Raw genomic sequence first — 27800 nt, 5'->3', positions numbered from 1 at the left:
ATACAGCATTGTCAGTTAATACTAATTAGCTTTCAGGTGCAATTAGCATTTGTAACAATCGGACAATGAGTATTAAAGGGACATTAATCCCAAAGTTTTTCTTTCATTATTCAGATAAAACATACAATTTTAACCAACTTTCTAATTTACTTCTAGCATCGCATTTGCTTTGTTCATTTGGTATCTTTTGTTGAAAAGCAGGGGGTGCACATGTCTGAAGCACTATATGGCAGCAGCAGTTTTGATAGAATGTTATTTAATTGCAAGAGCACTAAATGGCAGCACTATTTCCGGGCATGTAGTGCTTCAGAAACGAACCTGGGTATCGCCTCAACAAAGAATACCATGAGAATTAAGCATATAAGGAAATGTTTGGGTTTCATATCCCTTTAATAGGAAATATCTACCAACCAATGAGCATCAGTATGGTGTTCTTTGCAATCAACAATATCACAGACGGCAGCACCTTCCGACGGATAAAAAGTCTTTATTTTGTCATTTCGGGTACAACACCCTTAATCATACCCGAAACGTCACAATTTTTGTAATCCTGGTATGACAAAATAAAGACTTTTTATCCGTTGGAAGGTGCTGCCGTCTGTGATATTGTTAATTGCAAAGGTATACAGCGCCTTTATATTGGCGTGCACCTGACAGAAGTGCTGTGCTACTGTGAGTGTTTAAGTATGGTGTTCTTGTCGGCCAATGAGCATTAGTAAACACACAAACAAAACAGCTGTATTAGTTTCATTTTAAATTTCAGCAGCTTTTTCTTTAAACATTTTTTACACCCATAAAAACGTCAGCAAGTTTAATTGCTGATCTTTCCTATGAATTACAGCAACATTTTGATTACAATCTACTGATTAGTTTTAAAATCAAACAATGTTTTTTTCTGACTCCATATAGTGCTATGGGGTCGTTTTTATCCCCTAATGGTTTACAGAAAAAAATGGCTAAATTGTTTTGCTTAAAAATGTTAGACAAAGGTAGGTTTAGTTGTCAAGTGTGTGGTTTTGTAAAACTGATTTAAAACCCATCAGTATTTTTTTTAGATATTTTATATGAAAGCTCCAATTCTTGCAAAAAAGATAATACTAATAATTTAGAAGAAAATTTGCCTATGAACAATTGGTGTCAATAAGTAAACATTACATTATAAACTTAAGTTTAAATTGGAATAACTAATTTGTCTAAGATTCTGTTTAGAAATCACTACAACTCTCTATCAGAAACAATTTTAGCATTTGTTTTCACATGATTTTCCATGTTATCCAATTCTAATTGAAACTTGCAAAAAGCCTGAGAAAAGCCTTATGATAATGATCATTATAATTTTTCATGTGTTTATCTAATCTGAGTATAAAAAAATCTGATGTTCTGGTCTGATGGAGTTTTCAAATAGATTAAAATTGCCTTGAATTTCAAACTAGGAAAGCTACCATTAAAGGGACACTCTAGTCCAAAATACTGGGCCTATATAAGCAGTTATCAGCTGACCTGTTTATTAAAGGCACAGTCTAGTCCAAAATAAACTTTCATGATCAGATAGAGAATGTAATTTTAAACAATTTTCCAATTTACTTTTATCACCAATTTTGCTTTGTTCTTTTGGTATTCTTAGTTGAAAGCTAAACCTAGAGGTTCATATGCTAATTTCTAAGCCTTTGAAAGCCGCCTCTTCTCTCAGGGCATTTTGACAGTTTTTCACGACTAGAGGGTGTTAGTTCACGTTTATCATATACAGTAGATAACACTGTGCTCACACATGTGGAGTTCCAGTGAGCAAGCTCTGATTGGCTAAAATGGATGTCTGTCAAAAGAACTGAAATAAGGGGGCAGTTTGCAGAGGCTTAAATACAAGGTAATCACAGGGGTAAAATGTGTATTTATATAACTGTGTTGGTTATGCAAAACTAGGGAATGGGTAATAATGGGATTATCTATCTTTTCAAACAATAAGAACTCTGGTGTAGACTGTCCCTTTAAATGTAAAATTTAAGAATCAACCCTGGTATAAGGTTTTACATTAAAATACATTGTGCCAGGGGGGGAGGCAACATTATTTTAGCATAAACATGTATTTTTACAAAATAAAAGGCAGAGCATTCAAAGCAACAACAAAAAAATATAAAAGAAAACATTATACAGGAGTTTCTCGTTCAAATATTTAAGAAACCCTAAAATGTAATTTCTGTTTCATAAATGTCATCATTATGACATCATTTAACATCACCTACATTACATATTGTATGACATCATCAATTACATCATTGTTGGCAATATACATCAGCAAAGGTTTATTTGGAATTTTAAAAATGCAAATAAAAATGTTGGATCTGTCAATCAGCTGTTTGTAAACAAATACATCATCTGCTGGAATTAGATTTGTATTGCTGGACTACACTTTAAAAATAACATTAAATATCATTTTTCTTTTTACACAGCCTCATGACATCAGAACACAGGTAAGAAATCACATTTATTGTCTCCTTTTATTTGTTTTATTGAACATCCAGACATTATTTTTTATACATAAAAGTTTTAGTTACAGAAAGCACAAGATGTTGTCTTGATTTTCTCCTTTCAAAATTGTAACAATGAGTCAGGGTTGGACTAGGAAATCAGACCATCCCTATACATTTTTTTAAGACTTTTTTTTTCTCAGAAACTGTGCACATTGTGATATTTGAAGTAAATGATCTGAATCATAAAAGATTAATTATTACTTTAACATCCTTTTAAATAGACATAAAAGTGCGGATTCTCTCTTTGAATGTCATAGGAGGTGGTCACAGCAATGTCAGCTGTAAAGGGATTTTGCAAGAGATATTGCTGGTGTGGAGAGTGGGGACACAATGCATTGCTTTCATTTAAAGGAACATTGCAGTGTAAAAATGACAGTCAGGGGATGACGCTGGACAAGCCATTTCTTGGGCATTAATAAATGTAGGCAGCAAACAATCAGCATTTGCTTCCCACTCTCCTCAAGCATTAGTGGACAGGTTCCCTAGCTGGGAGCATTTTCTGCCAACCCAATGATAAATTGTGCCCAATGTCCCTTTAACACCAAAGCTCAAATGAAGATAGTTGAGCTTGCAATTCTTGCACTGGGATGTCAAGATTGAAGCCCATGAAATGCCACCTGTGACATTGTGGTGGGCAATCTTTCACCAGCATCCAGCTGGTGAAAGTGGGTAAATTAAATCTTAACTATAAGCACATTGTTAGCAGTTGTTATTCTAAACATATTTACAATAAAATAATACAAAAACCTTCTTTTCTACATATCTGTTATTGAACATATTTATCCCCCCTACAAAATATGTGTAGATTAAAGGGCAGTTTATACATTTTCTTAATCCAACAAGTATATAATATGTAATATAGATATTCCACTCTTCATAGATGGTACATGATCATCTTAGGGCCGATCCTCCAATATCAAACTGTAAAGTGTGTCTTTACAAAGAAACAAAAACATGAAGATGCCACATTGTGCAATCAATATATAAACAATATGAATAAATGCCAGAGTAACAAAAAACACCAAAAGTATGGTACTCCCTTGTGCTGGGCTGTTATCAGTGGATCAGCTCACAGACACAACAGTGACTGTTTCCAATTTCTTTCCCATGGCATAGAGAGTCCACGATTAATTCCAATTACCAGTGGGATATTCTCTCCTGGCCAGCAGGAGGCGGCAAAGAGCACCCCAGCAAAACTGTTAATTATCACTTCCCTTACCCATAACTCCCAGTCATTCTCTTTGCCTTGATCACAGGAGGATGGTAAAGGTGTCTGAAGATATTAATTCTTGAATGGGTACTTTTCCCTGCAAGCAAGGATTTGGGGCTAGGCTGTGTCCATGTCAATCTCCTTGGTAGGAGTAATGGTGGCTTTTAGCAGTTAGAAGGTGACAAGGTGGTCCTTGTCTTATTTCTAACACTTATGCTACCACTTTGATAGAAAAAACAGTTTTTTCTTTTTCTACAGGTCCCTGACAGATGTTGGTGTATCAATCACACCTTAGAAGCTGTTCCTGCCCTGCAGCCGGATCCACAGGTATGTGCTTTTGCCTCCTAGTGCCGCACTTTAGAGGTTAATACTCTGTGGATCGTTTTTATGGGTCTCACTTTATTTCCTGGGTAGAATTTGAGTTTGGGCTGTATTAGGGCATCCAAGAAGACTAGAAAAGGAGACTCTTAAGGGGTTAATTTTTAATCATAGATTTTAAGGCTGAGTAAGGCTGGATGTTTCAGGTTTATTTTATTTTCCATGATTTTGTGTGTTTTTATTTCGATTTTGTGTGGCAGTTTTTGTTTTTAAATTTGGCACCTGTTTCGCAAGCTTGGAGCCGGTGACGTTGCGGTCACGTGTTTCTCCACTGTTCCGCTTTGGTTTTCACAGTGTCCTGAGCAGCGGAGTGGCATGCTGCTTAGAGCTGCTGCTAAGGGTATTTGTTATCCTGTTGACTGGATGGCGGAGGGTTTATCTAGTTTCTTTTCAATCCGGTATCTAGTGGGAGCTCCTGGTTCCGGTGTGGTGTTACCTCAGTCAGTCTGAGGATATAGAGGTAGGGTTTTTACTTCTGATCTCATTCTGCAGTGGGGTATTGTACCTCTATTTTCTAATTTGTTTATTCTGTGAAAATTTTCAAATACTTTTTGCGACTATGGACACAATGTTGCAGCTACCTGTAGTTAAATGTTTACTTTGTTTAGAGGCTCAGATTATGCCTCCTATGCAATTGTGTTCCACATGTTTAGATAAGACTTTGCATTTTAAAAATATAATGTATCTTAAGCTTGTCTCTCAGGATAATACTGTCCAGGCCGTGCCTCAGTTACCTCCTCAAACGTCCCATTCTATTTCACATGAAGTGCCCTGCGGTTCCTCTTAGCCTCCTTCTGGGGGTGTTTATTTACCCACGGATTGTGCTGCACAAATATCATCTGCTGTGTCTGTATATTAATGTGTCAAGTATATTAATGTTGGTAAGGGTTCTGACTCAGCTAAGGCTGCGTTAGTCAGTCTTTCCCAGTTATCTGATAAATCCTCAGAGGCTTCTGAGGGTAAGTTATCAGATTCTGATACTGTAATGACCAATGCTACAGATTCAGAGGAGATTAATTTCAGATTTAACTTAGAACACCTCCGAGTGCTTTTAAAGCAAGTTCTTTCTACTCTGGATGAAGCTGATTCATCTGTTGCAGAGAATTCAAAGAGGTCTAGTAAACTTAATAGGGTATATGATGTACCTGCATCCATGGAAGTATTTCCAGTTCCAGACCGTATGGCAGATATCATCACTCAGGAATGGGATAAGCCGGGGATTCCTTTTTCTATGTCCCTTGTTTTTAAGAAGATGTTTCCTGTTGCTGATGCTATTAGTGACTCATGGCGCACAGTTCCTAAGGAAGAGGGGGCTATCTCTACTTTGGCTGAAAGAACTACTATTCCTATTGAGGATAGTTGTTCTTTCAAAGATCCTATGGATAAGAAACTTGAGACTTTTTAAAGAAAATGTGTATTCATCAGGGTTTGCAGTGGCAACCTGTTGCTAGTATTGCTACAGTTGCGGGGGCTGACTCTTACTGGTGTGATGATTTATCTAATCTTATCCTAGAGGAGAATACTATAGAAGAGATCCAAGATCGGATCAAAGCTCTCAAATTAGCTAATACCTTTATTTGTGATGCCAATTTGCAAGTTCTTAGATTGGGTTCTAAGATGTCTGGTTTTACTTTTTTAGCTTGCAGAGCTCTGTGGTTAAAATCTTGGTCCCCAGATGCTACATTCAAGTTTAAGCTTTTATCTTTGCCTTATAAGGGCAAAACCTTGTTTGGTCCAGGTCTGGCTGAGATTATTTCTGACATTACAAGTGGAAAGGGTTCTCTTACCTCAGGATAAGAAGAATAGACCTAAGGGTCATCAGAGTTCTAATTTTCGTTCCTTTTGTAACTTTAAGGGACAAAAGTCTTCCTCTTCCAAATTGGATCAATCCAAGTCCTCTTGGAGGTCCGGTCAGCCTTGGAATAGGGGGAAGCAAACCAAGAAGTCTTCCACGTATTCCAAATCAACATGAAGGGGCCTCCCCCGATCCTGTAATGGATCAGGTGGGAGGCAGGCTTTCTTTTTTTTCGGCAGGCTTGGATATGAGATGTCCTGGATCCTTGGGCCATAGATATAGTATCCCACAATTACAGAATAGGATTCAAATCTTGTCCTCCCAGGGGCAGGTTCCACCTGTCAAGCTTATCTGCTAACCAGATAAAGAGAAAGGCCTTCTTAAATTGCATGAAGAACCTATCATCCCTGGGAGTGATTGTTCCAGTCCCTCTAGAGGAACAGGGTCTAGGATTCTATTCAAATCTTTTTGTAGTTCCCAAAAAGGAGGACACTTTCCATCCCATTTTGTACCTAAAGTGTCTAAACCAATTCCTCAGGGTTTCATCCTTCAAAATGGAAACCATCTGGTCCATTCTTCCTTTGGTTCAAGAGGGTCAATTCATGACAACTATAGATCTGAAAGATGCATATCTTCATCTTCCCATTCACAGGGATCATTACCAGTATCTGATGTTTGCCTTCCTAAACAAACATTTCCAGTTTGTTGCCCTTCCATTTGGCCTTGCTATACAGCTCAGGGCATTGTTGTGGCGCCTTATTTGAACAACATCTTAGTTCAGGCACCATCATTTCATCAAGCAAAATCTCATACAGAGATGTTGTTATCTATTTTACGTTCCCATGGGTGGAATGTGAATCTGGGGAAGAGTTCCCTTGTTCCAGATACAAGGGTATGTTTCTTGGGAACAATTATAGATTCTCTGTCAATGAAGGTTTATTCTGACTGACGTCAGAAAATTAAAACTTCTTGCTCCATGCCTTTCTCTCCAGTCTGTGATTCATCCATCAGTATCTCAATGCATGGAGGTGATTGGTCTGATGGTAGTTTCTATCAACATCATTCCTTATGCTCAGTTCCACCTTAGACCTTTGCAACTATGCATGCTCAGCAATGGAACGGAGACCTTTCAAATCTTTTGCAGAGGATAGTTCTGGATCCTCTTACAAGAGACTCTCTCTTGTGGTGGATGTCTCAGGATCATCTGTCTTGGGGCACGTGTTTCCAGAGACCTTCCTGGGTGATTGTGTCCATGGATGCCAGTCTTTTAGGCTGAGGAGCAGTTTGGGGCTCATTAAAGGCACAGGGTATGTGGACTCAGGAAGAGTCTTCTCTTCCTATGAAAATTTTGGAGTTGAGAGCCATCTTCAATACTTTCACAGTTTGGCCTCAACTAGCCTTGCTCCGGTTTATCAGATTTCAGTCGGACAATATCACTTCAGTAGCCTACATCAATCACCAGGGAGGAACTCTGAGGTCCTTAGCAATGAAGGAGGTGACTCTCATTCTTCAGTTGGCGGAATCTCTAGATTGTCATCTCTCTACCATCTACATCCCAAGGGTAGGCAACTGGGAAGCAGATTTTCTGAGTAGGCAGACTTTTCATCCAGGAGAGTGGGCTCTCCATCCAGAGGTTTTCACAATGATAACCTTCAGGTGGGGAGTTCCGGAGTTGGATCTGATGGCGTCACGTCAAAACGCCAAACTTTCAAGGTACAATTCAAGGTCAAGGGATCCTCAAGCTGTTTTGATAGACGCTCTGGCAGTTCCTTGGATCTTCAATCTAGCATACCTATTTCCTTCATTTGCTCTTCTTCCATGAGTCATCGCTCGTGTCAAACAGGAGAGAGCATCTGTGATCCTAATAATTCCTGCATGGCCTCACAGGATCTGGTTCCCAGATCTGATAAGGATGTCATCTATTCCACCATGGAGGCTATCTCTGAGGAAGGACTTTCTAATTCAGGGCCCTTACCTTCATCCAAATCTAGATTCTCTAAAGCTGACTGCTTGGAGATTGAACGCCTAGTTTTTGGATAGATGTGGTTTTTCTTAGAAAGTCATAGATACTATGCTTCAGGCTCGTAAACCTGTTACTCGTAAGATTGATCATAGGGTATGGCGTAAAAACCTTTATTGATGTGATTCTAAGGGGTTCTCTTGGAACAAGGTTAAAGTTCCCTGAATTTTGGCTTTTCTTCAGGAAGGTCTGGAGAAAGGTTTGTCAGTCAGTAATCTAAAGGGTCAGCATTGTCCATTCTTCTGCACAAACGTTTGGCAGTTCTGCCAGACATTCAGGCTTTGGTCAGAATTAAGCCTGTGTTTAAGTTGGTTGCTCCTCCTTGGAGCCTTAATCTTGTTCTTAAAGTTTTGCAGCAGGCTCCGTTTTAACCGATGCATTCTGTTAGTATTAAGTTGTTGTTTTGGAAGGTTTTGTTTCTTATTGCTATTGCTTCTGCTCGCAGAGTTTCTGAGCTTTCGGCTCTGCAATTTGATTCCCCTTACTCATTTTTTATGCTGATAAGGCGGTCCTTCGTACTAAGCTTCGCACTAAGGTAGTGTCGGATCACAAAAAAGGTTCTTCAAGCGGTGGTTCCTTCGGTTTAAGCCTAACTGTCTTGTTTCTCCCTCCCTTTTTATTCTGTGTCCTCTAGCTTGGGTATTGGTTCCCACTAGTAATTGGAATGAATTGTGGACTCTCTATGCCATAGGAAAGAAAACAAAATTTACGCTTACCTGATAAATTTATTTATTTCCGGGCATAGAGAGTTCACGACCCACCCTTCTTTAAATTCAGATGTCAGTTTTTCTGTACAATCCTAAGGCACCTCTATATCCTTGTGTTACTTCTTTTTCTGTTCCCTTCGACCAAATGACTGGAGGTTATGGGTAAGGGAAGTGATACTTAACAGCTTTGCTGGGGTGCTCTTTGCTGCCTCCTGCTGGCCAGGAGAGAATACCATACTAGTAATTGGAATGAATTGTGGACTCTCTATGCCTGGAAATAAATAAATGTATCAGGCAAGCATACATTTTGAGAGTCCATGATTCTTGGGAATTATACTTCTGGACATTAGGAGGAGGCAAGGATCCTAAAATTCCTAGAACCCTTAAAACCCCTTTCACCTTACAGGAAACTAGTCTTGTCTTTACCTTCGCAAGAAGAAGGTGAAGAAGGAAAGTGCTTCAGATGTTTGTGAGAAGTTTGCTCAGACTGATTTGAGGCCCAGTTTTCCCATCAGAGAGCTACTGTTTCGATAAATGGATGTCTTTGGAGCATGGGTAGTGGCACAGGAACAGTCTATTTTTTTAACGCGCTTCATTTTTTGTGCACTTATGATGTTGTCAGGTTAGCGCTCATCTTATACTATATGAATTTTTATCTCTGAAGTCTGGTTTGGATGAAATTATTTTAAAGACTGAGGGGAAATGTACCTTTCTCCCTCAGGATAAGGATTCTAAGGGTAAATCCAAGACTTCTTACCATTTTCGTTCTTTTCGTCAATCTAAGAACCAAAGTCCCCCATCTCTTCATAGAAACAGGGGAATTCTGGATTCTCGTGGAAGCCAAACCCTACTTTGAACAGATCCAAACAGTCCAAAAGCCTATTTCAACTACCAAGTCTGCATGAAGGAGCAGCCCCTGATCCAAATCGTCTGGTGGACAGATTATGCCTTTTCATGGGGTTTGGTTTAATTCTGTTCAAGATCCTTGGGTCCTGAATATTTTTTGTCTCTAGGGTACAGAATAGGTTTCAGATCAAGGCCTCCCAGAGGAAAGTTTATTTTGTCTCATGTTCCAAGGATCTGGAGTATATGGGTGTAATAATTCCAGTTTCGGAATTGGAACAGGGTCAGGGTTTCTATTCATTATTGTTCCAAGAAGGAAGGAATTTACAGACCTATTCTGGATTTGAAAACTTTAATCCAGTTTCTGTGAGTTCCTTCTTCAAGATTCGGACTATCCTTCCTCTTGTTCATCAGGGACAATTCATGTTCTCTATAGATCTGAAGGATGCGTATCTTCATATCCCTAATCACAGGAATCATCATCAATACCTAAGGTTTGCTTTTCTGGACAAGCATTTTTTCAGTTTGTTACTCTTCCATTTGGTCTGGCTACCAATTTCAGAATCTTTACCAAAGTTCTGGGTCTCTTTTATTGGTGATAAGAGCTCAATGTGTGTCAGTGGTTCCTTTCTTTGACAATATCGTGGTACAGGCTCCATCTTTACATTTAGCAGTATCTTATACCTAAAAACTTTTGTTGTTTCTTCAAGAGAGCATGATTGGAAAATATACTTTCCAGGAAGTTCTCTATCCACTCTGTCTTAGATTATTTTCTGAGTATAATAAGTGACTCAATCTGTTTAACAGACAGAAAAGAACAAATATACTCTCAGCTTGTGTAAATCTTCAGTCAGTTTCTTCTCTTTCTGTAGCTCTTTGTAGGAAGTCTTAGGTCTGAAGAAACCATAGCTGATATTCCATTTGCTCGGTTTCACAAGAGGTCTCTGCAGCTTTGCATGCTTTTTCAGTGGTGCAGGAATGCCAAGACAAGACAGTCCCTTTCATGTTGGATCAATCATTAGTCCATTGTTCTAGGGCATCCTTTATCTACAAAAATTGGACTATGATCTCGACAGATGCAAGTCTTTCAGGTTGGGGTGCAGTCTAGGAGTCCCAGAGAGCACAGGGAGTTTCAGTACCTCAGCAGGGGAAGTTGCCCATAAATATTTTGAAACTCTGTGCAATTTTGAGGGCCCTTTAGTTTTGGCCTCTCTTAAAGAGAGAGTTAGCTGCGTTTTCAGTCAAACAATGTCACAGCAGTAGCTTATATTAATCATCAGGTTGTAACTTGCAGCTCCCTGGCGATGGGTGAGATTTCCAGAATTCTGATTTGGAGAGAAAGCATTTCCTGTATAACTACTGCAGTTCATATTCCAAGGGTGTGCAATTGGGAAGCTGACTTTCTCAGTCGTCAACCTTTCTCCCAGAGGAATGGTATCTTCATCTGGTAGTCTTCAGTCAGATTGTAGACCTATAGGGTCTTCCAGAAGTGGATTTGATGGCTTCTAGTTTTAACAAAGAACTCCCCAGATGTTTTGCAGGGTCCTTGGATCCTCAGACAAAGTTTGTGGGTGCTCTAGTAGCTCCTTGGTTGTTTCATCTGGCTTACTTTTTTCCACATCTTATAGTGTTACCAAGGGCAATAGCTAGGTTCTAGCAGGTGGTATCTTCAGTAATCCTGATTGCTCCAGCAGGACTTAGCAGCATTTGGTTTGCAGATCTGGTGCATATGTCCTCTTGTGCTTTCATGGCTTATTATCTGCATTACGACTTTCAGTCTCAAGGTATGTTTTTTCATCAGGTTTTTAAATCTTTAAACTTGATGGCTTGGAGTTTGAACTCTTAGTTTTAAGACAGAGAGGTTTTCTGATTCTGTCATTTTGGTCCAGGTCTGTAAACCTGTGACATGAAGATTTATCACAAGGTTTGGGAGGTTTTTGTTTTTTTGGTGTGTGAAACATGGGTTGAGTTGGCACTCCTTTAGAATTCATAGAATTCTTAAATTTCTTCAGGATGATTCGGATAAGGATTTATCCTTTATTTCATTAAAGATTTTTTCATCTGCTAACATCAATCGTGAGATTGTTGTTCTCTGTGTCCCAATCCAAAGAATTCTAAGGACAATTCTTCTCCATTATTTGGATGTTGTCAGAGCTTTGAAATTTTATATTGCAGGCTACTAAGGATTTTTTACAATCATATAACTTATTTATTCAGATGGCTAATTTTTTTTTTTTTTTTTTTTTAATATTTTATTTTATATCAACAATGCAACAAAAGTATTGGCTAATTCAATTCGAGAAAAATAAACAAACATTATAATCAAAAAATTAACATGTACTTCTCGCCTGAATCTATGCAAAAAGAATACGATCATCAAGGAGTGTAACATATAAACATATATTCAATAAAAAAATCTTCTAAAAAAAATAAAAAAATAAAAGGGGAGTGTCAATTCTTCTCCTCCCCCCCTCCCCTCTACTCCTCATAGGGGTAAAATATTAATGTGACTGCATTCCTCCATCTCGCTACCAGATACACAATAAGACTATTTCAGAGTTTCTGAATGGAAAGATCAAATGATCAATTTCAGTGGGTGGAAATATTTTAATAAATTTTGCCTATTTGTTAAAAAAAACTGTTATTTCTCGCTCTGAGTTTAAATCTGTGGCTAATTGTTCTATTAAATATTGTTTTTTAAGATAATTCTTTACTTCTACAATTGAAGGTATAAATTTACTCTTCCATTTCTTAAAGATCAGATTTCTAGCTGCCAGAATGGCTAAATTTACTATCCTAGAGTGTGTAAAATCCACGTCATTAGTTGTCAAAAATATAATCATTGGCAGCGTGAGCTTGAGAGGGGTTGCTTTCATCACTTTAAGTAGCCAGAATTCTAGTTTGTTCCAAAATTGTTTGTCTGGGACAAGCCCAGATCATATGTATTAAATCTGCTGCTAGTGAGCTGCATTTTGGGCATTTGTTGAAATTTACATTATACCATCTATAGCCTCTATCTGGGGTATAATATATTTGATATAATAGTTTTATGTGGGACTCTCTCCAGGTCTCGGCTATTGTAGTCTCAAAAAGTAGTGCTAGTGAACGCGTCCATTTTTGAGCTAAGTTCCCTAGATTAAAGCTTCCCTTATAAGAAACGAGGTATGTATACCAAGGGGAAATAGAAAAATAGCCTGCCTTAGTCAGTACTGGCCAGTTGTCCAGTTTTTCCCAAGACCATCTCCAACTGAATTTGCCAGCTAACTGTGTGACATAGTGTCTGGCTTGGAGGTATGCAAAAAAAAAATCATGATTATTGAGGTTAAACTCGTGTTTCAGCTCTTTGAAAGATTTGATAATTCCTGTCTCTGAGTTGAAGAATTGTGATACCATGTAAAGCCCATGACTGTGCCAGTTTTGCAATAATACAGATTGTGTGCCCTCTTTGTATTCTGGATTTCCTAGAAAGGTTTGAAATCTTGGTATGTTAGTATTTACTTCAACTTGTGCTCCTATCTTGCACCAAGCTTGAATTATTGTATATATTGTTTTAAGACCTTTCACTTGCTTAGGTATTGATTGAAGAGGAATATGAAGCAGAGAAGTGGGGGAGAATGGATATATCATGCTGGCCTCGAGTTCACTATCTGTAAAATGATCTGACTCCGCAACCCAGTCAGCTACAATGCGTCCTAGAAAGACTAAGTTATAAAGATATAAGTCAGGCAGAGCCAATCCAGCAAATTGCTTGGGGAGATTTAATCTCTGAAGGGATACGCTAGGTTTTTTTGATTGCCAGATAAAGTGGCGAAGTGCGATGTTAAATTTTTTGATATCATAAGATTTCAATAGAATAGGGAGGTTTTGAAGTATATAGCAAATCTTGGGTAAAATCACCATTTTTAAAAGAGCGATACGACCTGCTAATGAGAGAGGTAAGTTCTGCCAATTTTTCATATGTGTGATAGCTTGCAGAAGAATTGGAGAAATATTCAAGGCATACCAATCTTGAGGATCAGCAGATACCAAAATCCCTAATAATCTGAAGGAATTAGAGACTACCTTATAAGGGGTTATCTGTACAGGAGTTTTCCGTTTTTCTTAATAGTTCCAATTTCAATTTATTCATTCTATATCCTGAAAATTGACCAAATAAATCGATTATATCTAGAAGCTTTGGAATATTAGAGGAGGTATTAGATATGTATACCAATAGATTGTCTGCATATAGAGCCACCTTAACCTCCTTTTTATAGATTTTGATGCCTCCAATTTGTTGTCTGATTTTAGAGGCTAAAAGTTCGATTGCTAGGTCAAACAGTAGCGGTGAAAGCGGGCATCCTTGCTGCGTACCTTTTTCCAGCCTTATTTTACTCAACTCCAGCCCATGTATGACTAGACTGGTAGATGATTGCTTGCATAAATTTTTAACTAAATTGAGGAAGTTGTTCCTAAGCCCAAATCGATCTAATGTGACCAGTAAATGATCATGACTAACCCTATCGAATGCTTTCTCAGCGTTGATTGCTAGTACTGCAGCATCAGGATAATTTGTAGTCAAGCTGCCCTCTGTATTCTTGAAGTAGTCAATGATCAAAAGAAGTTGTCTGATTTTGGAAGATAAGCTGCGTTTAAGGAGAAACCCCACTTGATCTCTGTGAATGATCTCTGATAACCCCTTCTGCAATCTCTTAGCTAGTATAGAGGTAAATATCTTGTAGTCCGAATTTAATAAAGCAATAGGTCTATACGATTCTCTACTACGTGGATCTTTGTCCGGTTTAAGAATGAGAATGGTGTGTGATGCTACAAAGTTGTAAGGGATTTGGGCGTTTTCACCATAGTAATAATTAAAAAGTTTGGTCAAGTGAGGAATAATCGATGACTCTAAATTCTTATAGAATTCGGTAATGCGTCGGGGCCCGGAGCTTTCTCCCATTTTAGAGCTTGAATTGCTTGTGTTACTTCCAACTCAGTTATTGGGGAATTTATTGTGAGATTAAACTCAGGGTTGCAACTTGTAATGGGTAAATTTTCCCAGAATCTCTCCTGTGCTGCCGAGTCCAGTTGCGAGGAAGAGTAAATTGATTTGTAATGCTGATAAAAAAGATTCTGAAATTTCCTCAGATGTGGTGAGTAACTTCTTATTAACCTGTAATGATTCAATTGTTGTTGAATGTCTAGAATTTTTCACCAACTTGGATAATAATTTACCTAATTTGTTGTCATATTTATAAAATCTGGATTAATATCTTAAGTCTGCCTGTACTGTATGAGAGGTTAGAAAGGTATTTCGTTCCCCCCTTTGCTTTGATGTATCTTTTCCAATTTTCCTCAGAGGGAGAACATAGGTATCTATTATATGCGTTAACTACAGTGGCTATTATCTGTCTCTCCTTTAATCGAGAATCTCGCTTAATTTTTGGCATGTAGGCAATAATATCTCCCCTTAATACAGCTTTCGCTGTCTCCCATATAATCGAAGGACTAGGTACAGAGCCCTCATTGAGTTTAAAAAATTCCTCCATCTTGTTTTTTAACCAATTTCTATATTTTAGATTTTTACTAAGGTATTTTGGGTAGAAAACACGTGACCCTCTTGGACAGTCATTCCGGTTTGGGATATCCAACATTATGGGGGCGTGATCCGAGATACAGATTTCTGAGATTGACGCCTTAGCCCCAATATGATAAAGACTGTCATTTATTAACATAAGGTCAATTCTTGACAGAGATTTAGATGCTTTTGAATAGCATGTATATTTCCTGATTCCTCAGTGTTTAAATGTGTTTCTTGTAGTAACGCGATAGAGGTATTGAGTCTCTGGAGATGAGACAGAATAGTTTTCCGTTTAATAGGGGAAACGATGCCCCCTATATTCCAGGAAGTGATTCTAAAAATTTTATTCATAGGCCGTTACCTGTAAGATAGCGAGCATTAGGGCGAGAGGGGGGGGGGGGGGAGACGAGAGGAGGAGAGAAGAAAAAAAAAAAAAAAAAAAAAAAAAGGGGAAGCAAAAAAAAAAAAAAAAATCTCCAATTTTGAGCTTTTTTAATTATTAATAGCATACAAGGCAAAAAGAAAGGAAATAATAAATAAAAAATTAAAAAATTTCCTTCACTGTGCCCTCTTCCCTTTAAATAAAGTTTCATAATCTGACTGCCCTTTGCTTTATCAATTAAAGGATTACTTTCTGTTATAATTTTTAAGCTAAACAACATATTAAAATTAATAAACATTAATTAAAAGCTACTGACCTATATTTTCTCCAAAACGAAGTTTCATAACGTTCTAAAAGTTATATCTTTTATTCGCCGATGATGTCACGTTATCCTGCCCACTATTTTCAGCACTGCATGTTCAAAATACTTAAACCAATAACTCTGTGTTTAAAGCGCCATTTTGAAACCTAGGTATTGTAAACGGATTGGTACAGAGCAAAGGATACCCACGGAGTGGGTTTGGAAAACAAATTTGCAGACAAGATTTCTGATATACGGTAGAGATATGTTAATGAAATGCTATTGATAAAAAGCGTATTTGGGGTAGTTAGTTAGTAACAGGCATAGAAAATATTTACTTACAGTGGCCCTTTAATCCCATGTTCGGCCAATTTTTTCTCTGCCTCTGCTGCCGAGTCAAAAAAAAGGTTTGGCCCCCCATAGATAATTTAAGTCTAGCAGGATAAATGACTGTGGCCTGCCACCCCGCTTTTAGCATTTTTCCACAGATTGGGGAGAGTTCCCTCCTTTTCAAGGAGGTCTCAATGGAGAAAACCTAAAAAAGGAGAATTTTTTTGCCGTTATGGAAAATAGGTTGATTTCTGCGATAATATTGTAGAAAAAGCATTTTGTCCTGGAAATTCAGAAACCTTGCAATTATTGGTCTGGGTTTAGCCAAATTAGCAGAGCTATCTGTGAATCTCCCCAATCTGTGAAATCTTTCAATAAGGACACGTGTCTGAGGTGCGGGAATATTTAGTATCAGGGGCAGGGTATGTGTTATGACTTTCATAAGGTCTTCTTGCTTAGAAAATTCTGGGTAGCCAATGATTCTGAGATTATTCCTTCTTGATCTGTTTTCTAGGTCATCTACCTTTGCCTGTATTTTGGAGATCTCGCACTGATTGCCCTCGATTTTAGGAATATAGGAGTTTGTTGTATCTTCTAAATCTGAGATTCTTTGCTCCACTTCCTGAAGTCTCCTAGAGAAATGCCTGACCTCTGCTGTTAATAGTGTGATGTCTTGTTTGATTTCATTCTTTAAGAGATCAAACTTAGGGGATATAGCTTCTAATATGCTGGATACGAGGGCTTGAGTATCTTGCAATGTCAGGAGCTTTTGGGATTTCGATGGGGTAGTTTCAGCCGAGGTTTCTACCGGAGCCTCTGTTGGGTTCTTATTCCTGCAATCCCTGTTCTTAGTTGCCATGTCTGGATTATTTTTTAAAATGACGGAAGGTGAAGTGATGAATTTGTCCATGAAAACAAAAAGTGCAGATATTAAACTTGTGAAATAACAAGGCAAAGCCGCACTTGTGAGGGAAAAACAAACAAAAAGGGGGTGTAGAATTAAGAGGGATCCGCGGTTATAAGATTGTGACAAGTGAAAGGACCCCCAATAAGATTAAAAGTGATAAAAGGGAAGTGCACTGGTAGAAAAATCTGTGAAAAAATTAAGACCAGGAAATGGTGACTAATAAAAGGTGAAACTATACGGACGCAGGAGTTTAGAACCTAACCTCAGCCAAAATACATACCCATCCACGATTGCGACTGAAACTTAAATATTAACAGGCTTAATGGAAAACCCAGTCTGAAGTAGTTGCACCAATATCTATTGTGTCAGAGGCGTGAAAAAGCAGTTGCCAAACGCGTGTCAGGCATTCGTACAGCTCCTCTCTGACAGCCTGTTTGTTTTAGCTTAAATTAATTTGTTGGCCTTTATGGCAAATTTTAACATAGACTTTTGTGTTACATGGTCGGCTCATTAGCTTCAGTTATAAAGGGAGTAATCGTGGATATAATTAATAATTTAAATATAGTTCAAGTTGTTGCTATACCAGTAATTGGTTTATTTGTCTCTGACCGAAACATAACGATGTTTGATAAATATCTTGACTTTTGGACTGTCAATCTGATACCCAATACTGACATAGCAGGTTCAGAAATTTTATAGAAGACAGATGATATATTCATAACAAAAGAACCATATACTTACCGGTATGCTTTGTCAACCTAATAAGCACTGACACTATAACGTCGGATATGCTAACCGTGATATTTTCACTTAAAAATACTAGGCATTTAACTGACAAGCTCTAAAACAAAGTGTTAAGTGATATTTGTCTTTACTTTATTGTAATACAATAGTAAGCATACTCTATATGGACTGTCAGTCTAATACTTAATATTGACATAGCAGGTTCAGATTCTTTTTATAATACTCGTGATATAATCACCATAAAGAACCCTGCACTAACCGATACGCTTTGCTCAACCAATAAGCACTGACACAATAACGTCTGACACGCTATGCAGAAACTGTGATAAATTTCAACTAAAAGCACCAGGTATTTACCTGACCAACTCTGAATCTAAATACAGATCCCAGTCTATACTTATGGGACATGATGTTTGTAATATAGTTTAAGTGGACAACTAATACACATCTATAATCCACGTACTCTTACTGAGCTAGAGCCCGCAAATTTATTTGACATTTAACTACTATTGAGTCTGTGGTTAAAAAACTTATTGGAAAGAGCTATATGAACCAGGCTTTATGACACAGATTGATCACTGTGTCATATCAGAAAGGAGTTTTGTGTGTCAATCGTCACTATGACACAAGTTTATTTGAACTAATTTTAATAGTGGAATTCACCACTCCTTTTTTTTAGATACTATGTTTATATAAAAGTTACGTTTTAAATTACTACATAATACACCACACAAGGAAACACAGAGTGTTTTTTTTTCTCCAAATAAGTGTGCCATATTATGCCTTTCTTTCTCTGTCCCTTCTCCCTCTGAATACTATTAAGGGCTTTGCCTCCTCCTAGTGGCCAGGAATATAATTCCCAGGAGTAATGGACTGTGGACTCTCACCTCTCACCACCATGAAAGAAATTAATTTATCAAGTAAGCATAAATTATATTATTTAGATCTCTCAACAAAGACACACTGGAATCTCCCACTCTCTCTATCTGTTTCTCAGTCTTCGGTATTATAGCAACCCAAATTTCCAAACCCCCTCAACGATGTAGTCTCACAAGCTAAGACCTCAGAACCTCGGTTAACTCTGTCGCTGATACTGTGCAAGGGATCACCAACCTTCTACAATATTATATCTTAAAAAGCTTTTTAGTTTATTCAAATAAAATCCCCATCAAATAATCTCCATAGATGATAATATAATAATTTAACATACTGTAGATAATAAATGTTAGTAGGTAATGTAGTGTACACGGACGATGAGGAACGAGGTATAGACGAAAGCCCACGCATGATGTAATGCTCTGGAGATTCCAAATGGCTTCTCAACTAATAGCTTATTCCTTGTCCCACTGCCCTCACCATGACCTTCCATGCAGTGACACTAGCTTTTAAGCAAATGATTACTTACAAAAACTAAAAGATAAAAGTTTATTTTTGCAAAACATTTCCACTGGCAGGGGAAAGAAAAAAGTTTCTGCTGCATCTGATCGTTTTAGACTAAAATGCACCAAGCCATGTCCTCTTTTGTATCTTTTATAAAGTATTATATTAGTTCCTTACTTCTTCTAACAGTATTTCTAAATATTGTATAGGGAATTACATTTCAGGTTTTATGTATATTCAACAGCAGATCTATATTTTTTCAATCTATTTCAGTTATATCATTTTTTTATATATATATTTCCATTTATAGTCTCAGATCTCAATTAATGTTGAGGAATGTGAGGATACAAAAGATGTGAAGGAACACTGGTCAGTGAAACACAATCACAGAAACTCTACATCCAGTGACCAGTCAGAACATCCATTACTGAGGCGGAAAAGCATGCAGTGGGCTCGGCGCCTGAGCCGGAAAGGGAACAAACAGGCCGCAAAGACAGCAGAGTGGATAAGTCAGCAGCGTCTAAATTTGTACAGGAGGTCAGAGAGGCAGGAGCTCTCTGAATTGGTGAAAAATAGAATGAAACACCTTGGTTTACCCACAACGGGGTATGGTGAGTACAAACTTTGTTTTGGTTGGATAAATATGGCTACTTTAAAGTCCTCCACTGATTTGACAATTACATTCAATACATATATCCGCTGTCATATTTTTTGTTGTTGTTGTGAAGCTGAGAAGATAGATAGATAGATAGATAGATAGATAGATGATAGATGATAGATAGATAGATAGATAGATAGATAGATAGATAGATACCAAACTAAATGTACCTGCTAGAGTATTATCATGTATTTATACTTTATCAGTAGGATATAGTGACCCTTAATTCTGCATGGCTTGAATACTAGCATATTTAAGAATATGAATGCTTGACCTCTTAGGCTTTGATTAAATAGAAAGGTGCAAATGATTGATACATAGACTGATCCTCCATTATATTCTTGAGAGATTTTGTTCTTATGATCCATTGTTAAATTTATAACTGATATGTGATCTGGTCGCTCAGTTTTAAAAATTCTACGAACCAATCAGTCCTTTATCAAAGGTATGCAGCTAATGGTTGGGACTTTGGAATCAAAATAATTGCTTTAGACATGTATCGTATACTTTTGACGTGTATTAGCTACAGCCATTTTTACCCATCTAGATTTACAAAAGCTCTATCATAATTAGCTAAATCTGCCACCGTAACAGAAGACCTCAAATTCTCTGTTGCAGTGTTAGATTTCATGTTGTTACTGGATCAGAATTGGTGAAATCTGACCGCTTCAATAGAGAATTTGAGGTCATCTGTTACGGTGGCAGATTGTACAAATTCCGATCCAGCTACTGTAAAGTTTTGATAAGTAAAATGGCTGTAGCAAACGCCCATCAAAAGGAAGCAATACAAAAAAATTATTTTGATTCCAAAGTCCCAAGCTTTAGCTGCATGCCTTTGATGAAGGTAATATTGTCCATTTTATCTCATTATGTCCTGGAGGACATCTGTAAATGTTGTATATAAACAAAATGTAAACAAAACTGTAACTTAAGTCCTGTAGATGTTATGGTGAAATCGTCCATATAAGAAAAAATAAACATATTTTACTAGATCTATTTAAGGCTAAACATAAACTTAGTACAAAAGTAAACACTTAAGTGTTCCTAGTAACAACATATAAAATCATTTTAGCTTTTTTTTAAAAATGATTAGTCATATAGATTCAGCATCGAATAATAAGATTAACTTTTCTTCAGGGAGGTATATTACATAAAAAATAGAGCATTATATATATATTTTCTTGTGAAATGTACAAGTTGAATTATATTTTTAGGGTACAAAGTACGTCAGCTACAATATAGATTTAATTCATTTTATTTGACCCTACAAGTGCCAGCGGTGTTTTTATGTAATTGCTTTATGGTGCAGGGATGTGCAAAAATATGTGTATTCTCGTGTATTTGTGTATTTTTTATGTTTCTGATAGATATTGTAGGATGATAATGTATTTCAGACAGTAGAGATAAATTAGTAACGGGCATTATTCTGAACCAAACACAAAGGAAGAAAGTTAAGGTCGATGTATGCACCTAAAACAGTGTCAGCCTTTATGCCAAGCCTTATGAATGCTAAAATATTTTAGGTATTAATGTGTCTGTAATTTGCAGAAGAGCTTTGTCACAGAATGGGTAGTTATTTCATGGAATGACAAAACTGTGCAGGACTTCAAGAATTCCTGGGATAAACATTAGGCCATCCTACGAACTAGATACTTTTAAACTTTTAGGAAATTCTGGGCAGACTTGATGGGCCTATGGTTTTTAACAGTCATCAAAATCTAATTATTTTGTTGTACGTTAGTGGCCCTATAGTATTCACTATTCTAACAGTGGGGTATAACCTTCATGGCGATTTCTAGTAGTAGACTACTATATGATGCAAGTCTGGGGTTGAACAAGCCAAGCCATTCACTAGGAGGTACCAGATGTGTAGGAAGCTAACCTGCACTTGTTACACCTAGATGTATATGGCAATTTGAGCAGTACTCAGTATTTCTAGTCTGAGGAATATTTTTGTTTACACATGGTCTTGAAAGAGTACACTCACTACATCTGGTATATGATTATAGCGTATTTGCCTGAAATTATAGTCATCATTTATTAAGTTATACTCTTTATCTATTAACAAAAAATCTCATTTTATTTGATATGGTTTTCATGTGTACAACTAATGAAGAGATCATGATCAACATTTCTGCTTAATATTCCTGTGTTATGGAAAACAAAGCACAATCTTTACTATTATTTATTTCTAAGCAAAAATATTACAAATTTGAAGAAATCTTTGGAAATTGTTGATAATCCAAGATTGTAATATTTAGTAAAACAAATAGTTCTGAGTAATATATAATAATTTAATGAAAGAGCACATGACTGAGGTATTCATGGAATGCGCAGGTTAAGAATTAGGAATGTTTGGTTTTCATAAGGTGTTATGGATTGGGTTGCTTATTAAACTGAATACAAAGTACTGGGACTATTTTCTAGGTTGATACTGATTTGGAGTCCTTTGGGTATGTACGCAGTGCAACATGGAAAATGTTTGAGAGTCTTTGGCACTTCAATAATGTTAAAGTCCAGGAGGACTATCTATGGGAACTGTTCGAGTCCATGGTGTGGGCATATTGATTAATTTCAATTACTTCTAGGTGATTTTTTCTATGGTTAGTGAGAACTATATTTAGAGTTAATTTCCCTATACTTTGCTGCCCTTGAATATGTAAATAGTTCTACATTTTCCGCCACTGGTCATTTTAAATGAGATAAGGAACACACACCTCGCCCATACACTTAAAGGGACACTGAACCCAAATTTTTTCTTTTGTGATTCAGATAGAGCATGACATTTTAAGCAACTTTCTAATTTACTCCTATTATCAAATTTCCTTCATTCTCTTGGTATCTTTATTTGAAATGCAAGAATGTAAGTTTAGATGCCGGCCCATTTTTAGTGAACAACCTGGGTTGTCCTTGCTGATTGGTGTATAAATTAATCCACCAATAAAAAAGAGCTGTCCAGAGTCCTGAACCAAAAAAAAGCTCAGATTCCTTCTTTTTCAAATAAAGATAGCAAGAGAATGAAGAAAAATTGATAATAAGAGTAAATTAGAAAGTTGCTTAAAATTGCGTGCTTTATCTGAATCACAAAAGAAACAATTTGGGTTCAGTGTCCCTTTAAAGGGACATGAAACCCCAAACAATTATTTCATGATTTAATAGATATGGAAAGTTTTTCAACAATCATTTGCTAGCAAATCAAAGCCTAGTTATTTCATTTTTCTATTAAACTTTAACCTTCCAGCATTATCTTAGTATGATCTATAGTAATATTTCATTTTTATTTCACTTAGCAATGAATAAGTCCATATTATTCTACCATAAAGTGATTTGTGGTTAAAATAAATTAATATAAAAATTGTAGAATTTCACCAGATTTACTATTTCTTTGGATAAAATGCTTTGGTTGTCCTATATTTTTGGGTGTTTTTTGTTGCTGATATCTTTGTACGATCTACAAATAAGAGAACACTTAGACAAAAACATTAAAAAAAATCAAGTTGCTGATGGCCCAATAAATGGTCGCTGATCTGATGAATATTTAGTAAATGTGTTTGTTCATTGTATATTCAAATGGCACATTTTCAGCCTCGACTTATGGCTTCCTGTATGTTTGCTATGCATATACTAGGTGTTGCCCGTCGTATGATAGAGTATAACCTACTGGTGATTACATATTACATCAGATATTATTTTTTTAATGCAGAACCTTATCTTCTATACTGCTGACTCGCTTGCTGATTTTTTTTCTCTTTCTCTTTGTTTCTGTCTATCTTTTCTGTATGTTCTGTAGAGGATGTAGCAAATTTAACTGCGAGTGATGTGATGAATCGGGTAAACCTTGGATATTTGCAAGGTAATTCTTCTCCTTGGGAGTCAAGCGTGACTCAGCGCTCAATGAATACACGAATATGCCAACTCGACACAGCCATGCCCCATCATAGGCTAATGGGGTGTTGCATTATTCATAATATTCCGCGCCCTCTGCATGATCGTGCCTGCATGTACAACTCAGGACACACATTCCACCTTATCTACAATGTCTTGCTTTTAATACAGTGTTTATTATAAAGCACTTCACAGTTCTTTTGCAGTTTTTTTGCCATGTAGCAGCTGGGTACTGGCTTACTAGAACAAAAACAAAAAGAAAAAAAGCACCGGAACAACAAATTATTATATACAAATGTTCTTAAAGCTTTGAACTTTTGAAATCAAAATTTATATTATTTACTACCATATGTGTTTAAATAAGTAAATATTACTACTTTTTTCTTACTTCAGAATGAGTGACAGCAGAAATGACCAATAGAGAGGCATCCATTGGCCGTCACTTCCACAGAGATTATGGGTCTTTGCCATGCTGCATTCTTATTGGTAGTCTCTGCTCCCTATCAATTACCCTAATGATAACGTTTTCCTTCACCTATAATATATATATATATATATATATATATATATATATATAAATATATAAAAATAATAGTGAAGGAACCAGTTTAGCATTTTAATCAATTTAAGTCACACAGAAAGCACGAAAGCAAATAATTATCATAAGTGATACATCATGGTATTTAAACAGCTATAATCTAAAACATGACTGACATATATATAAGTATAATATTTGTGATTTGACAAGTAGCATGTTTTATCAACTATAAAATGTCTGAGAGATTTATACATTTTGTTCCATTTAATATGATGTTGGTAATGCCCTTTGTAGGGGAAGTTTAGAAACCTCAATATCTGTCATCATTGTGACATGGGCAAATTTTTGCTAGTTTTTGGAAACTATTTTAATTAATTTATTCGAAGGTTGAGAACTGTGTGGTTGTTTATAGTATGACATTAAGGTGGACAGTTGGCATTTTCTTCCATTGATGCGCTTATCAAAAAAACAATCCCTAATTTTGATTTCATGGAAGCCCCCCGCTGTGATATTGTATATTGCCAGTGTTACTCATGGAAAAAATGCACTTTGTGTTATGATGCCTTATGTTGATGGAAAAAAAGAAATTAAAAGCGAAGGTGTAAGCTTCCCAAAATTCTAATCTATTGATTTTGTAAGTAGCTGACTGGCTGTATTGTTATATACAACATATATACAATGTTTGTGGCAATATACTCAGTGGGGTTGGAATTATGTTAGCTCACTGCATGAATTCATCAGGAAAAGCTTCTTCCTTGGAGCAAGACTCGTTGCAATGACCAATGGGCCTTACCCTGAGTCTCTGCAAGTCATTCTATTCTACTAACAACCTCACATTTGGTAACAGCAAATCTCTAAGGCTTATTTCCTTGGCTTTTTTTTGTTTCTTTCATCTCTTCTGCTCAGAGCTCTTACTGCAAGGTGATAGGAAATCCTTTTTAATTATATTTTTTGTCTTTAATTATCATATAAAATTAAATGTAGAATGATCTTTCTAGCTTTGAGTAGATGAGCAAATATTTCAGTTGAAGTTCAGAGCTATAAAAATCTCAGATTTCTCTGTAGATTAATCTATACTTCTTGAATTTATTATTTAGGTTTCATCTTGGCTTGTTGGAAGGGTTCACTAAATATTTTGAGCTTCATTTTAGAATATTCTAGGATATACTTGAAGCATTCTTCAAGTAAATATTTAACAATACATTTTGGTGGACATTCAAATTGACACAACAGTATTAGTGTACAATAAATAATTTCTTAGGAATTATTATAAATATTTATTTTTTTAATGCATCCAGCAGTTTTCATCTTGTGCAGAAAAATGTTCCCGAGCACTCTTTAATTTCCATATACATTTAGAGCTGAAGTGCATAGAGATAATGTAAATGACAATTATAGGAGGTTAATGAGGGTACTAGGCACTTTCTGAAAGATGTCAGTAGCCATACTTTTTTTTTTAAACATGACTTTTGTTCCAGCAAGACTAAAACAAAAGGTTAATGAGGATTTTTAGAAGACAAGCCACCCATAACTATCAGAAACACTCTCCAACCTTGATACCTAGCTTTGTGGCAAGCTTAGTTATCAGCCCAAATATTATGGTCTTGAACCACCATTGGTAGCGAATGGCTTGTTTATAAGCTATACAGGCTAGTATATGAGAACTGAGTTTACGAAGACCAGGTGTCAGTGTTTCATTGACATTCCACCAGTTGCCACCAAGTGTCACCAAATTTCTTCCTGGTAAAATGAAGTCATGAGTTAGTGATCTATACAAATTATATTGTATAGAAAAAAATCATATGAACCAGCCAACATATAAATACAATGAAACACCATTGTCTACACTTAAAGGTATATTCCTGCAATACAGTATTTTACTCATTTGGTTTGGCCAGAGAAGAACATTCCCTTTCTTTCAACTATATTTATCTTTCCATCCATTAAGCATAAAGAAATATAAAACCTCCCTTCCAGGACCAGAGAATCATAACCTTTCCTCATATATAGAAGCCCTCACTATATACAGAAATTACATATTTAATAGTTTGGATTAATACAAATATTAAGCACCAAGAGAGAGGAGACTCTACAACATACATTTATGCATTAGAAGAGTATATCATTTTAAAGACAGTTTTTTACATTTTAATATATTATTTTAAATCATCTGATCCAAGTAAATCCATTGTAGCTCACTTTAATGCTTTGTTATACTCTTATCAATATTATCATCTAAAAATGCAGATTCACGCTCAACAGAATTTCCTGAATGTATTTCGTAGATTTAAAGTCCATTTTGCTTGATCTGCTAAAAATTATGTGCTTGAAAATCATTAAGAAAATCAGTTGTTTTTTAAAATAATATGTGAACTAGGATAATCTCAAAAAAGGATGTTTGTATAAGAGGTGATGGAAGTCCTTTCCTATTTCCATCACTGAAAAAATGTATCATTCAGTAAAAATAAATATATATATTTTTATGTATAATTAGTTATCAGACATGGTTATGGTTATTTCAGTTCAAATATACAGTTTATGTTGATATTTCAACACACGAAGCCTTGCAGTAACTGGCCTGAATTATGAAATTTGATTTGCTTTCTTCATTGGCATCTGATCAATTTATCATTTAATTTTAATTTTCTTAATTGTAGAAAGATTTTTGCATTGAATTAACTAAGCAGAATAGCAACAGAGTGACCCTTAATCATGCCTTTAAAATTCACAGACATGTGAGATATCTGGTAATATATTAACCTTTTTTTTAAGGTGATAAATACGTTGTAAACTATAATCCCTGTATATAGTTTACATAAAAAATGAATTTGTTTTGCTCATTAGTTATATATAAATTGTCTTTGTTAAATATATATGATTCTTACCAAATGTATTTTCCAGGTTATGTGAAAACATTTACTAGAACGTCTTATGCGTTTATTTTAAAGGAGTTGATACTGTCAAGCAAATATATCACTGTTCATTAATTACTTCCATATCTAATTAAAAAATATTATAACTTCTATAAAATTGCTCTTTGCTAACAAGAAATTGACTTGATTGGTTGAGGTTAGAATCTGGAAATGAATTCAAGTCCTGAGATAAGTTTACATATAAGGAAATATTGGCCCTAGTTCTGTTCACACACATGCATATATCAACAATAAATTTATTTAGAAAAAAAGGTTGAATTAGTCATATCTATTGTTATAGTGGAAGAACCATTTTTTTCTGATTCTTGAAAGTCTAAGTCATAAACATAAAGTGTTTACAATGTGTCTTTAAAGAGTTGTAAGATAAGCAAAAGCAAATCTGTCTCCTCATCTGTAGAATTATCTACTGGCCAATCCATACACATTAAAGAAAATATATAATATGGAGAATAAGAATGATGATACAACATGATTAAGGTCAGGTGCTGACCGAAACGTTGTTTGTTTTTTTATGTTTCTTCATTAAAAGCAGATAATAAGCCTTATATTGTGGTGCTGCTACCTTTTCCTCATTTTGTTGCTTGTATTGGGGTTGGTGCAAAGACCCCGATGGGGACTTCGTCTCCTCTTGATCCGACATTGGGCCCTCTTTATCCAGTCTCCAGACAGCCTCTTCTGCCGCCTCCATTCTGCAATCTTCT

General features: G+C 36.2%; 1 protein-coding gene across 1 annotated transcript in view; it reads left to right on the top strand.

Annotated features, from left to right (window-relative positions):
- The window catches only part of KCNT1 (potassium sodium-activated channel subfamily T member 1), a 497185-nt gene that overhangs the window by 464090 nt on the left and 5295 nt on the right, over window positions 1–27800 (top strand). Inside the window, exon 28 of the mRNA XM_053696070.1 lies at window positions 19396–19696. Within this exon, the coding sequence (XP_053552045.1) occupies window positions 19396–19696 (301 nt within the window). The remainder of the gene's footprint in view (window positions 1–19395; window positions 19697–27800) is intronic.

This window comes from Bombina bombina, chromosome 12, assembly GCF_027579735.1.
Source record: "Bombina bombina isolate aBomBom1 chromosome 12, aBomBom1.pri, whole genome shotgun sequence".
In the NCBI taxonomy this organism is placed as follows: Eukaryota; Metazoa; Chordata; class Amphibia; order Anura; family Bombinatoridae; genus Bombina; species Bombina bombina.
Note: the sequence above shows the minus strand (reverse complement) of the source record. Positions and strands in the feature narration are given on the sequence as shown.